We start from the raw sequence: 18,990 nt of genomic DNA on the forward strand, positions 1-18,990 counted from the left end.
TATATACTAACTTTAATAATATAATATAACGTAACATAACATTACATGACATGACGTGACATCATATGACATATGACATAACATTACATATAACATAACGTATAACATGACGTTTAACAATATAACATAACAAAATATATTACATAACATAACAGCAGTGTTTTAAATTATCTAGTGTATATATATATATATATATACATATAAAACTGTGTGTGTATATATATATATATATATATATACAGTGTGTATATATATATATACATACTGTATATTAATTACTGTATAATTAATTATTATTTTTATTTATATTATATATCAATCTGTCTTTATTAGATTAATAAATGTTTTTTTAATTAATTCTTTATTAAGGTTCAGATCTAGTAGATATATCTAGCTTGACTTTTTATATTTTACTTCATATAATTATCAACCATATACTCAGCGCTTAATATTCAAATAGTTAGAAATGTCAGCTCTTATTTACATATTTTAATTAACATCTGCTTAGCATTTTAAAAAGTTGAATGGCGTAATACATTTTAGCATAAAGTGTTAAAGTGCTTCATATCATTGTAAAGATGTATAACCCATTACCTCTGCAACATAATATTTATTTCATGCTCTTGTTATGAAACATGATCTCATAACACTTTTTAGAACGCATTATTGGTTTATATAAACATGCATTATATTTGCCCTGTACAAAGTTCACACAAACAAGCTGAACACATTTCCCATGATGCCTCAGCGACGGCTTCCTGACAGGCCCGCGTGCGCACGCCCCCTTTTCCTACGCACATTTGATCTGAAGTGTTAGTTTAACGGTCTCACATCAGATCTGTCAATTTTAATATTAATCCTCTTTAGCTGGAGAGAGGTGCGGTTGCCGCGGCGATGCATTATGCATAGACAGTGACTTCATTATGTGGCAATATTCTTTCAAACGAGTTAAGGAGGGCGTCGTGAATGGAAAGGGGACATCATTATTTAAGTGTTTAGAGCCACGTACTGTACCGCTCATGTGCGCCTGGCCCTTTAATGTGCCGGTAAAAATTCATGATGGTGTTTTATTGAGTCTTCACCATGGGATTGAGGTGAAGCTGTGAATGAGATATTCTCTCCTACTGACACACATTCCTTCTCTCTCTCTCTCTCTCTCTCTCTCTCTCTCGCTCTCTCTCTGTCTGTACATCTCGTTAGACTAAGTTCACAGTGAGGCTTTGAATATATCATTATGTCAGAGCTGTGATTGTTAAACACTGTTTAGTAAAGTGATCCAGCTTTTTTTTCCCCATGCATATCCAGATATGTGTATTGTCTAATTTTGCCCCAAGAGAAAATATTGTGCATCCTGAACATGCTTTATGAAATATAAAACAATTCATTCCTTTCAGAGAATTTTCATTTTACCTTTCCTTTCATTTAGTCTACAAAATGTTTGTCTGGTAACCTAAAAAGTGCATCATGTAGAAACATATTAATGACTTAGTTTTATTCTAGTCAAACATATAATAATATAATACAAATATAATATGTAATACATGTAATTTAAAAATATATATAAATGTATAAAAAAAATATGAAAAAAATATTAAATAAATTTAAATATAATGAATTTTAAGGGCATTTTATTTAATATATTTTTTAATTTAATATAATGTATTTTGTAGTTATAATGTAATATGCATATTATTTTATTGTATTATTAATATTTAATAAGACTGAATACTTTTTGTTGCATCAACAACCATATCTCTTGTATGTAACAACTACTATTTTACTTATAATGATGAGTAAATTAACTAGTTGCAATTGACATAAAGACATGATTAACTGTTTGATGTTCAGCCCTACTTCATAAGAAAGACATTACCCAGAATGCCTGACCTTAAAGGGCCAGAGCACTCAAAAATGAATCAACTTCTTAGCAACCCCTAGGGTTCTTGCCTTAATTTTAGATAACGCTTAATGCCAAAAAGGTCCTACATGAGGAGAAATGATTGCATAATACTTTCATGTTTAATAGGTTACTTTAATGTATGTTAATGAGATGTTTAATTTATAAAAATGATCCCATGATGGAAGGTTCTGTAGATGAAGTGCCTGAAAGAACCCTAAATAGGACCTTATGGGCTGTTAATCCACTAGCAAAATAGGGTCAACTGATACCGGACAAGGGTAGATCCTCTCTAACGTGGTTTTAAAAATTCCTGAAGCCTTATTTGCATCTTTTTGTTTTGTATGGATTTGCATCCTTTTTGCTGCTATCCATAGCCACATTATCAGAGCGCAAAAAAAAGAGGTAGAGGAAGTTTTTCGCTTAAGATGTTTTGTATGCCAGAAGAGTTGTATCCTCAACACAAGCGTCTCTCAGCGAGCCAGCAGGAGCCTTCATCATTGTGTCCGTCTGAGTGTGACATTAAAGCGAGAGGTGTGTGAAGGATCACAGGCAGGTGCTGGAGGGGCCGGGCTCGCTGCTGGAAATGTAAACATGTGTGTTTACTCGTTCTCTCTCTTTTTCTGTTTGCAGTTCTGCCTGACTGCATCGCTGAGGCGCCCAGGTAAGCCAGAGAGTTCACTACCTGCTTCCGGGTGTCAGTTTATGGCTTTTCTGACGGCTTTTCATACGTGCAGTTGTCAAAAGTTGCATTTAAGATTTCAGGTATTGGACACTTAACAATAAATGAATGTCTTTGCATTGGATACCAAATATTAAACCAAGGAAATCGTCTTTTCTTTTGACTAATTTGACTTGTCTTCATCATGTTTACTCAGTCTTTTAACCTAGTGTTTTGATGTTTTTTAGCTGATGCATGAAGTCATTTAGTTTAAGTGTTGTATGAACACGATCCATTTGAAGAACTATTTTGTGCTTGTAAAGTGTACTTGTATATCTTTCTTTAAAATAAATGTTGCTTGATTTGATGTTTTACCTCTAATGCAATGGCATTCATACATTTTTAAGTATGAGTCTACTGGCAAAAATAGAATGCGACAAAGTTCGTAATAAAACAAGAATCAACATTGGCTTGGCTTTTCGGAGATGGCGAGAACAAAGTCAAGCAGAGCTGAAGCACAACCAAATGTTCTGTGTAACCAAAAGTTACATAGTGTACCTTTTAAGTGTCCAAATACTTTTTGGGGCAGTTGTAGTTTTGTAAATTATGGAAGCTTGTTTCCGTCACAGAATAAAAAGTAAAAAAGGTAATTGCGACTTTTTATCTCACAATTCTGACTTTTTTTTTTCAGAATTGCATGATATAAAGTTGCAATTGCATGTTATAAAGTCAGAATTGTGAGACAAACTTTTGAAAAAAAAAACACAACTTTTTTCTCAGAATTGCATGTTTATATCGCACAATTCTGACATTATAACATGCAATTGGGAGATATAAAGTCAGAGAATATTTATGATATCAGCCTACAGCAAACATTTTATTCTCTGTATCATTCCTTATTATGCAGCGTGATAGCTGATAATAGCAACAGATTTCTCATTGAAAATAATGAGCCAGTTCATGCTTGAGTGTTTTGGACTCTGTGTTCACACATAAGTTCACACATGAGGATCTGCGATGCTGAGTTTCTTAGTCACATCTTGCAGGGAATTTCAGATGCTGCCCTGATGAGTTTTGTAACAAAGTCGTTGCCTCAAAGAGCATGAAATGCCATTCGCCACCCTTTTTGTGTGTGTGTGTGTGTGAAACAGGATGTTCAGTGAGACAAAATGTAGGGCGAGGCTCGATTTGATCCATCGGGAATTGATTGGATGGTGAAAAGTGGCCTCTTATAAGTGGTTGGAGGGGAGGGGGTGAAAAATAAGAAGGCTAAAATGGAAAGTCGGTTCAGAGGTGGAATTATATTTTTGTCTTTGAAATAATGTGTCACCGTATCATTTACTGTAAGGCCAGAAATGTGAATTAAGAAAGACGTTTTTGATTTAATGTTAACTTGAAACTACATGTCTATCTGTTATCTGTCTTATCAGAGAGGATTATGGGGCAATTATAAAAATAATTAATAATATATGAGTAGGAGAATCTAGTCATGTCTGTTCACATACACTACTGTTCAAAAGTTTGGGGTTGGTACGATTTTTAATGTTTTTGAAAGAAGTCTCTTATGCACACCAAGGTGCATTTATTTTATCAAAAATACTGTAAAAACAGTAAAATTGTGAAATATTATTGCACTTTAAAATGGCAGTATTGTTATTTTAATATATTTTAAAATGTAATTTATTCCTGTGATCAAAGCTGAATTCTCAGCATCATTACTCCAGTCTTCTGTGTCACATGATCCTTCAGAAATCATGATGATTTGCTGCTCAAGAAACATTACTTTTATTATCAATGTTGAAAACAGTTGTGATATGTTTTTTCAGGATTCTTAAACAGAAAGAAAGTTCAAAAGAACAGCATTTATTTGAAATAGAAATCCTTTGTAACATTATAAATGTCTTTACTTTCACTTTTGCTCAATTTAATGGATACAAATACTTTTGCTTTTTAAAAGAAAATCATGCTGACCCCAAACTTTTGAACAATATCGTAAGTCATTTTATTAATGAGCTGCTTTTGTAAGACTTTAAAGGTTCCACATAGAACCAAAACACTGATCTGAAGAGCCTATTGTTGGACATTGTTTACTCTGTAAAGAACCATATCGCAACTCAAGAACCAAGAACAAGAGTGTATTTTGCTGAAAGAACCATTGAAGAATTGCCACAACTTATTTCAAGATGTGTCTAAACAACACTAAACCTCATGGGTCAGATTCATTAGATCTTTGTACCTCAACCAATCAAATACTCAGACACAGACAGTTTAACAGGTTGGTTTGTGACATGCCGCATCCATTGAATGACCCCTGTGTTCTCCTTCCAGCTTGCATCTCGGAGCGGGTAAAAAGCGTGCGGCCGCAGAAGGGGTCCGCGGGGCGCCAGTCAACAAGAGGAAATCTCTCCTGATGAAGCCCCGCCACTACAGTCCCAGCCCCTGCCCCAGTGAGGAAGACCTGGCAAACGTTCGGGACAAAGACGTGCCCAGGAACACTGACACTCCAGCAGGTAGACAGATGTCCTGTTGTTTTGTCTGTTTTGATGAACAATTGACGCTGAATTTTAAACTACCATCTGTTGCATTCATATATTCTTTCCCTCCTCCTCCTTCGCCTCTTCTCCCTCCTCCCCTATCGCATCCATCCATCCATCTATCACGTTTGTCTATCACGGCGTCCCATGGAAGTTGATCCGTCAGAATATTCCGAGCCGGTTTTCCCCGCATCCGGTCTCCAGATTAAGGACGATTTCCTCCGCTCGACTACTTTGAAACCCGGATTAAAAACTCGGTGGCGTTAAAGTAGCTGGCGCCGGGTCGATTATGCAGCCCACAAAAGTGCTTTTTTATAAGCAAGTGTGGTTGCTTGCATAATTATGCAAATAGGGTAACTGAGAATAGAATGCACCAAATTATATTGTGCCTCGTTGACAAAAGAGAGTGATCATACACTCCAACAACAAAACATTTTTGGCAAAGGAGGCACGGAAACGTTAAAGTCGATATTACGTTTTAAAGCAGTCTCCTTTCTAGAAACAAAATGCTGCCATTTCCTAATGAATCAAATTATGAGCATGTTGGCAACAATACCCATGCTTTACATGTGTACCTCCACACCCCTATAATCTGCACTTATTTGGTATATTTTTAACGATGTAACCAAGCAACAAACGTAATTGTCCCTTTCGAAAGCTTTTGTTAGACCAACGAATGCAGCCCAAATATACATAATTAGGCATAATGTGTGCTGCTCATTATTGGACACATGTGGGTTGTTAAATGGACAACAAAATAGCTCAATAAATTGAACAGCATCATTGGAAATGGAATTTATTTGTTTCTCTGATTTCATATTACCCACAATAATCATAACCTTTTTTTTTTTTTTTTTCTCTCCTCCTTTGAGTTTTTTAGTATTATATTCTGAAGTTGTAGAATGATTTGGAAAATCTCATTTGTCATATTTCCCTGCTGTCTCGCAACATGTTTGCTTCGCGTTTTGCCAAAGTGCACTGCTGAAGAAGTGCTACTGAATTATTCTTTTTTTTAAACATAATGTGCGGGGTGTGACAGGGAGTGAGTGACGACTGGGACCGTAGCGAAATTAATGAATCTGTAGAGGGACGAGAGGGGTGTGTGAATTTAAGGAAAGGCAGGGGAGAAATTAAAGGGATACAAGGCTTCCATTTGGTACTGTTGTGTGTGTGTGTGTGTGTGTGTGTGTGTGTGTGTGTGTGTGTGTGTGTGTGTGTGTGTGTGTGTGTGTGTGTGTGTGTGACTCCAGCCAAGCTTCTGGTCTCCATACACACAATGGTAATGGTTATTCTGGAGTATAAACCATTCACCTGTTCCAAAACACAAACCACTCTCTGCATCCAAGCATTTTTCGCCCTTGTTCGCTCCAGTCTTTTTTTTTTCCCCACTGTTCTGTTTTTTTTTTGTTTGTTTTTTTGGTCAGGGCTGTATCTCCATCTGGATGGCAGAGAACTCCTAATCATCTGCTCTGTTAATTGTGTCTTAGCATAACTGGCGAACTTTTCATCTGTGCTGGACCGCTTTGGGTTTTCACACCTCAAACTGCTGACAAAAGCGACATAATCAGGAAAATCGTCCGCTCTTAAGTGTGTTAGCAGTGGAATCCATGATCCGTTTTGGTTTCGCCGTCCAGATGCTTCATGGTTTTGTGTTACGGCACTGATTCTTCGACAGAAATGAATAAATATTGAAGTTTTAAGTTTGTGGACTAATCTGTTCATCATGTTCATATTTTGGTGCAACTTCCTGCTTCCATTTTCTCACAAATTGTTTTTCTTTCTCTATCGCTTTGTACAGGTCAACACCGTCAGATACAAACATGAGTAGTACCATGTCAGATTTTTATAATAAATGGAGCATTTAACTATGATTAAGAATAAATTGAGACCACAGGACGGCTTCAAACTGATTTTCTGCTCCGTCTTTTTAAATGTCAGCCGCATCTCACGGAAAATCTGATGGTGTTGACAAAATAATGACATTTAGTTACAGATGTATTGTAGCCATTTTGTTTATTTGGAGTTGCTTTACTAGCATATGGAAAAATAAAACATTCAGGATAAAGACTAACTTTCCTGATTTTATTAATATTTTCATAACCTGAAAGATGTGTATTTTCTATGGTGCATTTATTTAAATTAATATTATAAAAAAATATATATATATTTAAAAATATATATTTATTTTAAAAATGGCAAAAATAGCATTATTTTTTAGTTTTTTAGAAAAAAAATATACATATTAATATAATAATTTTTTTATTTAAAAATACACCTTTAAAAACGCACCTTTCAGATCAAAATATTAATCAAATCAGGCAAATTAGTCTTCATCCTGATTGTTTAATATATTTTTGAGAGATTCGGTGACTGTTTACTATGTTTAAGGAACATTCTATCTGTTCTGATTCATATTATTGTTGATTTTAAAGTGTGGGACACGTTTCATCTCTCAAGAATCAGTGCAGTAAACATTCGACACGCATTCAACTGGATGCAATTCCAAAAATAAAAACGGACGAGATTAAACCACCCTTTCCTCAAGCAGCATGCATAAAAACTATAATTATCTGAACAAACAGAATCAAAATTTAGGTTGTGCGCTAGCATTATGCCTTTGCATTCTTACAGCGCCAATGTAGACCTCTGCGACATTATGCCGAGTTTGGCATGGCACGAACCAATCCGCAAGCACACTCTAACCCCTCAAAGCCTGGTTTCCATTTTTGGCAAGAGACGGGTGAGATTGTAAATGCCACTGAGCTCTCTATCCCCCATTTAGGGATGTTTTTGGGGGGATTAAAAGCAGGACTACTTTATATGCTCTTTAAGTCTAGCAACTGTTTGTTAAGGCAGTATGATCCCATTAGAAGCCCCTGAAACCGCATGTGGCGACAGCCAAAATGCTCTAATATCTAATCAACTCAGTGGTTGCATATGGTTTGGAGGGTGGCATAAGGCCCTCTAAGAGGATAGATGTATCTCGTGCTTACGCTGTATTTTGAACTTTAAAACCTAGTGCCCAAAGAGCTTTAACCCCAGCGGTTAAGTTTCAGAGAGATCAGTTGTGGATTGTAAATCAATCCAGCTGATAGTTTTCTTTTGTTAATCATTGACTCGATTACTTAATATAATCGGGTCTGTTGCAATTCCAAAGAGTCGTTTAAAGGTGATTTTAAGGGATAAAAGATCTGAGATTTATCCCCCCCAAAAAAGAATTATTATTCACCCTATAAACCCCCTGTCAAATAAGCTTTATGGATTTATGAAAAGTAGTACTGTAGTATAGCAAATCATGCTGCTTTCTGATTAGCGTTTACAGCTTTATATCATTGTGGATTTGAAAAAAATTTTTTTTCCAGTACATTTAACACATTTTTAAGCAAGTCGCACTTTAAAAAACACTGTTGCGTAACTTGGACAGATGGAAGATTAAATTAAGAGGGCATATTTTGTATTATTTTTTATAAATGTTAACATTTAATACATTTTAAATGTTATTTATTTTATATTAAGGTCAAGTCATGTATATATTTCAATTAATAAATGGTGATTTTAGATGTTGTGGTCAGTAAATACTAAAATATTTGTATGCACTTGGGATACATAATGTTTATCATAATGTTTTCTTGACAAAATTGTATATTGTATATTTTATCCATCCACCATCCATCCATCCATCCATCCATCCATCCATCCATCCATCCATCCATCCATCCATCCATCCATCCATCCATGTTTATGAATGTGCTCAGAGACATATTTTGTGTTTCTCTTCACATTTTTTCCAAATCCCCAACTGAATCTGTCATATTTGTCACAACTTGTGATTTTGAATGATCTGAAAACCATCTGTTAGTCTTTTACTTCCAAACAAATCATTTAATGAGCTCTTACTGATGATCCATCAATTTAAACCCCATTGTCCTCCTGTGTCTCAGATGAGGAACTCAACGACAGTGATGTTCTGGAAGACACTGTCTATCACAACGCAAACTCTCACCACTTGTTGTCATGGTCGGAACAAACGAGTGAGGGTTCGCCAGACCTGATGGCTCAGATATCCGAGCACCAGAATGAGCAAGAAGAGGAGGAACACAACCAGGACTTTGAAGACCAAAATCAGGAGGAGATCAGAGCCAGCTATCACCTTTCTCCAGACAGAGAGGCAGACGAGGAAGAATGGAGCGTTCCTCCGTCCCTAACTAAAGTCAACGGGATCCATCACAGCCCCAGTCCGCCTGCAGACAACGCTTTCATAAAGAGACTCCGAATAGGTCAGCAGTTCCACGAAGACGCTCTTTCTGCTTACATCAACAGAAACAGTGCAGGGAACTTTATGGAGGAGTATGGCTCTGTGCGAGAGTTCAGCGACAGTGAGGAGGAGCTCCAGACGCCCAGGGTTGAGGAGCGAGGAGGTGTTTGGGGTCCAGGTCTGATGGCCAGACGTCTGGAGCTGGATAGAGCCCGACTGAACCTCAGTCTTCTAGAGCAGGCCATGGTGCTGCAGTCTGAACATAGACAGGTCATCCACAGTGCCTACAAAGACATGGACCGCTTCCTCCTGGAGCAGATGAACCATGACCGGAGGCAGCAGAGGATGCTGGAGATAGACGCTCGCTCCATGTACCACAGCAGCAAAGGTGAGATTCACTATCACATTCTCACTGATTTTTAAAGATTATAGTTTGGATTCCTTGTAAATATTCTGATTCCTTAAAGTTGGCATGAATCATACGAGTCATTCAATCAGGAGTCGAACTAGACTATGTGTTTGATTCGTTAAAAAGAACCGGCTCATTAGAGTCGTTCATTCTGGAATCAGACTGTATGCCTATGTTTCTGATTCACTAAAATAAACCTGGTTCATAAGAGTCATTCATTCAGCCGTCGGACCTCACTTGTTGCACTTTATATGTTTGTGATTCGAATAAAGAACCGGCTCGTTAGAGTCATTAAGTGGGTGGTTAACTGATTCGGACTGCACTGGTCACACTGTTTGTTTTGCGGTGCCTTGTATTGCAGGAAACTCTGTTGTAGTGTTAACGGACCGAACCGAACATCATTCAGTTTACTTTTTTAGGGATGCACCGATATGAACATTTTGGCTGATACCGATAATTCTTTATATTTGAAGGGTGATAACCGATATATTGGCCAATAAATCGAAATCCAGAGTTTTGAGAGCCTGATTATGAAAACAAAAGTCTCACCATTAAAAGCCATGTCTCAAGCACACAATTATGTATAATGTTCTCATTATAATTTTATTAATTTTAGCCTATATGACAGACCGCAGGTTGTAATCATATTTTCCTTTTTGAAGTGATTTCAATCATATTTCAACCAATTCAAAACCATCATTGTGATGCTCTGTTCACAATGATGGTTTTGAATTGGTTGAAATATGATTGAAATAACTTCAAAAAGGAAAATATGGTTACAACGTGCAGCAAAGGTCTGTCATATAGGCTACATAAAGTATCTAGTTTAAGTATGAAGTATATAGGCTACATCTGAAGTGTCACATGTACTTACTATAGGGTTAGCATCAGGGTTTGGTTTGGATTAGGGTTAGTTGCATGTAGTTATGCATCATTTATAGTTATTAATATAGTAACTAAGTAGCATCTTCAACAATGACTCTGTAAAATAAAGTGATGCCATTTATTTTAATTTATTTACTTAATAAATATTATTTATTATTTACTATTTTTTTTTTACCATTTTTCACTTTTCCACGGACCCACTGTCACTCTCTTCCAGGCCAGTTTGAAAACCCCTGCTTTACACCATTTCATAGTATATGTGTTTTTGCAATAAAACTACAAAAATCCACATATAAAAAGAACGAGACATACAGAGATTCTAGCCCAAAGGGATAGATAAATAAAATCCTCTTAAGTGCTAAAAACAGTTTGGCTAGAAAATATTTAATAGTAAATATGATTTATATATATATAAATAAATAAAAAGTACAAGTGCAAGAAGAAAATCTTCTGATGACATCTATGTATGCTGGATTTTTATCGGTATCAGCCAGATATTTTACCATGAGCATAAATTAAGTCATAAATCCTAGTAAAGTATCTCTGATGTGAGCTTTAAGCACTTTGAATCTTGTGATGACTGCTGTTTAATGGGTAATCTCTGAAGATAATCTCTCTATGGATCAACGCTAAGAAACCGGTGCCCTGAGTAAGACCGCAGCCTTAACTAATGTCACGGATGAATACATACACATACCCATCACGCTTTTACAGGATGCGCTTTAGCTTACATAGAGAGAAACGTGATTGGATGGGAGGAACTATAACCACGTTCTTGAAGAGCACTGTTTTTACTGTGTGTTTGTGTGTGTGTGTGTGCGTTATAGACTCCCCTCGGACAGAAAAGAAAGACATCAAATGTCCGACCCCGGGCTGTGACGGGACGGGTCACGTGACAGGCCTTTACCCTCATCACCGGAGTCTATCAGGATGTCCCCACAAAGTCAGAGTGCCCCCAGAGAGTGAGTCTGTTCTCATGTTACGCATCACTTCCTGAGGACATTAGACACATTTCCTCCCTTCACAGCAGTACAATACAAACAGAACAAATACAATTAGTGATAACAACACTGTGATCATTTCAGCCCATAAATATTCATGCCATACTAATGATCAAGGTTTAGTTGTACAGAGACTCAGGGATAAAAGATTACATGGTGATTGCTTAACTAACCTGCCTGTATTATAATCAGCACATTTCTATTTCATCTAATAGTTATTTCTTTTCTGTGATAGAAAATGCAGGATTCTTCAGTTTTTAAAGAAAAAATGCAAATATATATATTGTGTGTGTGTGTGCGTGTGTTAAATAAACAATCATTTTATATTTAATAGGTATATTATTATAGCTTTAAACCTTTTTTTTTATATCTACTTAATTACTTTTTCCAAATTTTAAGAGTGTTGTGAAGAAGTGTTACATTTGCCAGTTTTTATGACTGAGACAGACTTTATATATGCAACAATAAAAAAATCAAGGAGTTTCTGCTTTGCAACTTACTTAAAATAAATCATACATATTTTTGTATTTTTACATAAATTTTATGTATATTCTTTAGAGATTAGGTTTTTCAAATAATTTGGTTCTGATGTCATTTATTTTGAGATTTTTAAATCATGATATGACATTATCTTTATTTAGTTGTCATAACCAAACTATTCACTATTTGAATATTTTAATTCAGAAGCAATTCATTGCTTTTGCAACTAACTTGTTGTCAAAGGCTTAGCCAAATTTTCCTCCAAAATGTGAAAAATTATTTTGGGGAATTTGATAGACATTCAACAAATATGATAAACATATTAAACATAATTTGAAGAAATGTCCTTTTCCAAGACTTCATTTAGTCAAAATCGTTCCTAATTTAAAAACAAAATCACAAACATGAAGTATGTAATATGTAATTTGGTTGTCAATTATGTACATAAATGTATTTCATGTATTTGCTACTTATCTTGAGCCTTCCAGTGGAAACCATAATGCTGCAAGCTGAAAGTAAAAAAAAAAAAAAAAAACTTGTTTTAAAGAACTTTTCAGCCGTCAACACAACTGAGGTTTGATTTCCTGCGGTATGCAAATTAAAAATGCAATCCGGAAACAACTTTTCACTCGCTGTTTTTCTCCATTTGAGAGTAGCACAACAAACAACCGCCATTAAACAGTGATGTGACAAAAGGAACAGAAAATGTAATTAAGTTTTTTTTCCCCTTTTTTTCCTCCAATATGAAAGCATGTACTCCTAAACCAGAGGCAGCATTCTGCAAATCAAAGGACCCGCGGATGCAGCCTAAATAGACGGGCACATCCTCCAAACTAATTATGAGCAGAGTGAAAAGTTACTAAGGATACTGGATAGGACTTCAACAATATGTGTGTGTCTCTTAAATGGTAATCAAAATGTGTTTGTAGTCGTGATGTTTTTGCATGTTCATACTTGAAAGGAGAGACATTTTCAACTAGCAAAGAATCACATTGAAAACTTTAGTTAGCATAAACAGTAAAAACAGCTGCAGTAGAAGCTTGTGTGAATTCCACAAAATGGAATTATTAAATATTATTAAATGTAATTTCTCTTCTTTATCTGTAAAGTTACATATCTTCTTCTTTTTTTCTTTTATTTTCCAGTCCTTGCCATGCACGAAAACGTCCTTAAATGTCCGACCCCTGGCTGTACAGGAAGAGGTCATGTCAACAGTAACCGTAGCACACATAGAAGGTGAGCTTGTTTTTTTACACAAATTACACTCTATTCATTTCTATACAAACCTCCTTTCTCGCTGTAAGCAGATTTGCATCTATATTTGCAGCAGGGAGGCAGTCGCTGGGGGAAAGTGATGTTGTTTATAATAACGTTACCAGTCGACTAAACCACATTGGACATTTATTCCCAAAAATATATCTTAGTATTATTACTCTATTTTGCACTGTTGCAATGCTTTAAAGCACCTTAAAGGGAACATATTATGCCCTATATCAATGTCTTGGGGTCTACTAATAGTTTTTCATGCTTGAATGTTCCAAAAACTCATTATATTTTAGATATTTGACATTTTTGCAGCTCCTCTCTTCCCAGTCTGTCAGTAACGCTGTGTTTAGTTCCTGTCTCTATGAAGCCCCTCCTTTTGAAAAGCGCACTGTGCTCTGATTGGTCGGCTGGACCAGTGTGTTGTGATTGGTCAACCGCTTCGAGCGTGTTTGGGAAATGTCCCGCCCCTTACCATAAGCGCGAGTTTCAACACCCTACTAACTAACTCAACCAGGCCCCGCCCCTTTTTTTACGTATGCCTTGGGTGGGATTTATATAAATACCTTTTTCATGCTCAAACAGCAATATTACACACTAAAGTACATTGAAAATGTATAAGAATAATAGATCCCCTTTAAAACATCAGCCATGTTAATTTACCCCCAAAAAAGAGATGCACTTGCTTTGAAAACTTGGACATTCACTTGAAAAGAAACAGGAAATCAGGAAAAATCCAAACAAATTGTTAATGAAACTTAAGTAGACTGTAAAACAATGTGATGGTTATCGCATAGAAACTATCAGATTATTTTTAATTGAACAATTACTATTTAATGCACCCAAATTCAATTAAAAGAAAGTTGTTAACCCAGAGGAGGCCAGGAGGAGACTAACTCCACACTTCTGATGTCTGTTTTCACACAGTCTCTCAGGCTGCCCGATAGCGGCTGCAGAAAAGATCTCCAAACCGCAGGAGGAGCCCACAAAGTGCAGACAGAGCGCAGAGAGAATGGCCAGGTAATAAACCTTCATCTAGGAGCATCTTATGGAGGTCTTGATTCCTTTACAGTCAAGCAGGTTCAAAATAAGTTCACAAATCATCTTTCTGAAGGATAATAATAAACATCTCATCTGTTCAGACATCCTTCTAACTAAGTATCTTTGCAACTACATGTCAACTAACTCTCATTAGGGCATTAGAAGATAATAGAAGATAGCAGATATTAAGCACACAGTCTACTAATACTCCAATGAGAGTTAGAGCGTGTTCACACTTGTCATGTTTGGTTCGATTTGAAACAAACCCTGGTGCGATTGCTCTGTTAGTGCGGTTCATTTGAATAAGTGTGAACGCTGCCATCTGAACCCTGGTGACCCCAAACAAGCGGACCGAGACGCTGGAAAGATGGGTCTCAATCCGCTTCCAAACGAACTCTGATCCGGTTTGACTGAAATATGAACGCAACACAGACCAAAGACATGTAAACCAACCAAAAGCAGAGCATAATGTCACAAGATGCGACCCTAAAAAGGACAGAATGCTCAAGCATAACTGTTTTTTCTCGTCATAGTGTCAATGTTGCCCATCACAGTCCAGTACAGGCATCAGAACCACATCTCCTCACAGCAGATCTTCGTTTGTGTGTGTGACGGAGGGATTCCTGCCGCTATTTGACTCCGTTACACATTTAATAAGCTCTTCACGAGTTGTTAACACATTCTTTTGGAGCTTTTAAATATATAAATACACAAATCTGATTTGGTTGGGAATGATTCATTCAAGATGGAATGTCATTAATTTTTATGCTAAAGAATGAGCAGCAATAAAAACTCTATACTTCAATTCTGAAGTCTTGATTTTTCTTTTATATTTAGACCTTTAGGAAACATGAAGAAATTTGACTTCACATACAGATTTGCACATCCTATGGCAGCGTTGCAGGCCAGCATGGCCAAAGACATGGACAAGTACACTAAAGGCCATTTTGACTACGCCAGTTTTGACGCCCAGGTCTTTGGCAAGCAAGCTCAGATGGCATCCGACCAGAGTCACGAATCTTCACACTTTCCTGACTGTGAGTGTCTATTTTGTTTCAAATCAAAGGTTACCCAGCATGCACTGACATTACTGACGTTTAAAAAAAGAACTTGTATTCAGTGTCATCATGTGTGACTTGGTGCAGTCACTTGTATGTGCCATACAGTCTGCTCTATACAATTTTAATGAAGAACCTGATTTAGACCAATAATCAACCACCTAGAACACCCTAGCAACTGCATAGCAACACCCTGGCAGTGAGCTTTCCACATGAAAACACCATTCACTTTTTGTAAAAATCTTTTCTATTTCAAAAATATATATAATATAAAAAGCTTAAATTGCAGAGACAGCTATAACTAAGCCATTTGATGGTTAATTGAATATTATATTTTTAATATAATGTTACATTATTACAACATTATATTATAAAAATATAAATTAACCTACAAATGGTGAACTTATAGTTGTCTCTGCATTATTTAAAATAATTATATATATATATATATAAATCAGTACATATATATATGTATTTGTTTTAATAATATTCACATGAATGTACTGAAAATGTACATTAAACTGTAACTGATCAGTATGTGTACAGTGTATATATATATATATATATATATCCCACTCACTATATATATACGAACATATATCACACACACTATATATATATATATATATATATATATATATATATATTTATAGATAGATAGATAGATAGATAGATAGATAGATAGATAGATAGATAGATAGATAGATAGATAGATAGATAGATAGATAGATAGATAGATAGATAGATATTAAATATAATTGAAAATATATGTTTTTATTAATAATATTTATTACAATACGGTATAAATTATAACTGATCTTATATTGAAGAGATAGAGAGCAACTACAAATCCACATCTATGTTGACAGGCAGCTTAAAAGAAATTATACATATATTAAAAACATTATTATTATTATTTTTTACTAAAACCTTAATTTATTCATATTTGTAACCTGTCTGTCTACATAGATGTTGATCTGCTCTATTTGCATAATATTTTCCCTCTCTCCCTGTCTCTTTTTTACCCTATCACTAACTCTAACTACCTTTTCCAGCGGCTCAGTTCCCTTATTTTCTGGCTCCTGGTAGTCATATGATCATGCCCGGAGACAACAGCCCCAGTCGCCATAAAGCCCAAAGCAACGCCCTCCAGTCCAACATGGCATCCGCAGCCATCCTCAACCTCTCCACCCGTTGCCGAGACAACAGCGAGGCCCTGCCCCCCAGCCGGCCCCTGGCATCATCCACAAAGGTAATCAAATTAGACCACTCAGAAAAAGGTATTTAATGTGGTCATTCTGAAACAACTGTGATTTGTGTATGAAAAAGAGGAGTAACATCAAAAGACACTTTTTGGCACAGAGAACTGTGTTGCCTCTGGTGGCACAACAACAAGAGAGTGGGAGCGTTTTTTCTTTTCCCCACACTGGCCCTAAAGCTTTAATGTACACAAAGGAGAATTTGTGTAATCACATCAAAAAGAGTTGGGAGGAATACAATCACAGCTTCCTTCTCTATGACAATTATAAGGCTTTTTGTAAAACATGTGGCCGTGCATTTGATTTCTACTTGCTCTAATGGTAATGTTGGGGCTTTCTCTTGTTTGCAGGAGAGAGGGTTTTTTTTTTTTTTTTCACTGCAGATGGTCAAAGACATTTTGCTAAGTAATATATTATCCTAGATAAGCTCGCACAGATCCTTTGGCGTTGATCTCTAACAGACGATCTATGAGACGTTGGATTAAATCAATTGGTTGAGGGATTAATAGACATCACTCTTTTATTTAAATTAAATAAGAAAAGTCTACATAGGCCACCAGATTATGTATGTTACAGTGTGAATATGGATATCGGAATCAGTTTTACACTTGTGTTCTTTTATTGAGCCTCTTTTTAATAGAAAATCCAGCTCGCGACATTTCATGTATTCTTTCTTCTTTTCTCTCAGACAAAAGAAATTCCCTCAAAAATGAGCTATTATGATTAAATATAAATTCTTCTGGCTTTATACATTTGCAAAAGTATAAACATATTTTCTATTTAAAAAAAATATAATAATATTATTAATAATATTTACATACAGTATACTGTATATAATATTTACATACCGGTGTGTGTGTGTATATATATATATATATATATATATATATATATATATATATATATATATATTTATATATATATTTATAAATGATTAATTATAATAATATTTTTTATTTTATATATATATATAAACTGCCCAGTGTTCTTCAGAAAAATCATCCAGGTCCTGCAAATTCTTTGTGTTTTTTTTGCATATTTGAACCCTTTCCAGCATTGACTGTATGCTTTTGAGATCCATCTTTTCACACTGAGGACAACTGAGAGACTAAGTTACACAACTATTAAAAAAAGGTTCAAACATTCATTGATGCTCCAGAAGGAAACACAATGCATTAAGAGCCGGGGGTGAAAACTTTTGAACAGGAAGAAGATGTCCAAATAATTGATTTTTTTGATCATACTGTATTTTTTCACTTAGTTCACCATTCAGAAGCAACAGAAGATACTTACATGTGTCCCGGATGACAAAAATAAGTAAAAATGTACCCTGATCATCATGTTTTCACCCCCCGGCTCTTAATGCATCATGTTTCCTTCTGGAGCATCACGGAATGTTTTCACCTTTTATGTAAAATATCATATTCAGGACAGCACAAAATCCAAATAACTTGCATTTTGTATGATCCCTCTTATTTTGTTAAAATAATTAACATTTAATAGATTCTGCAAGGGGCATGTAAACTTATGACTGCCTGTATATATTGGTAAAACAATAAGACACTCATTGTTATGTAATGTAACTTTTATGCTCTACTGTGCCAAAATAATGAAAAAATCAACACAGGATCCTAATTCTGTATATTTTAGTAATAATTAGAAACAGCGTACAGTATGATCCATCCAGTTTGGTAGCTTCGATCAAAGCTTTCAAGTTTTCCTCTTAGAAGCAGAGAGATAAAAGTGAGAGAAACTCGCAGAAGTATGGCGTGAAACGCTTCACACACCTACACACCACACAGGCCGTTCGTAGTCCCAGCACGCAGTGGGCAGAGAGCAGGTATACTGTACAAACTGAGCGAATGAATAAAACAGTGTTAGCCGATCTGTCATCTGCTGATGTCTGCGTCGAAATGTCTTTATGCATGTTAAGTATCTCGATTTCCCTGTTTGTGCCAAGTCGCTTGTTTTTTTCGAAGAATACGGCTAAACGTCTTGCAGCGTTTCAGGGAAGTGTGGGAGAAAGATGTCACCTCACTTGTTTCTAAGGCTGGAGAGAATGTCATCAGATGGGAAAAACTCACATCGTGCGCAGGGATCAACTCTATAGGTGCGCTTTAGCTCGGGTAGAGCTGGTTGGAGAGAGAGTGCCATATTTGGTTTGTAATCTCAATTATCACGATTAGTTCCTGATAAGCTCTCCTTTGTTTGCTACCATGTGGAGTAATTGGTGTGACACATTTTTAA

The 18,990-nt window shown here is 35.8% G+C and overlaps 1 protein-coding gene across 1 annotated transcript in view; it reads left to right on the forward strand.

Annotated features, from left to right (window-relative positions):
* Nucleotides 1-18,990, forward strand: part of st18 (ST18 C2H2C-type zinc finger transcription factor) — a gene marked incomplete at both ends in the record, with an annotated part of 59,080 nt that overhangs the window by 31,397 nt on the left and 8,693 nt on the right. The window contains 8 exon segments of the mRNA XM_081352378.1: nucleotides 2,531-2,561; nucleotides 4,887-5,068; nucleotides 9,034-9,735; nucleotides 11,469-11,603; nucleotides 13,268-13,358; nucleotides 14,313-14,405; nucleotides 15,264-15,463; nucleotides 16,540-16,736. Of these exon segments, the coding sequence (XP_081208504.1) occupies nucleotides 2,531-2,561; nucleotides 4,887-5,068; nucleotides 9,034-9,735; nucleotides 11,469-11,603; nucleotides 13,268-13,358; nucleotides 14,313-14,405; nucleotides 15,264-15,463; nucleotides 16,540-16,736 (1,631 nt within the window).

The sequence above is a fragment of the Scardinius erythrophthalmus genome (assembly GCF_964197995.2).
Source record: "Scardinius erythrophthalmus genome assembly, chromosome: 22".
NCBI lineage: Eukaryota > Metazoa > Chordata > Actinopteri > Cypriniformes > Leuciscidae > Scardinius > Scardinius erythrophthalmus.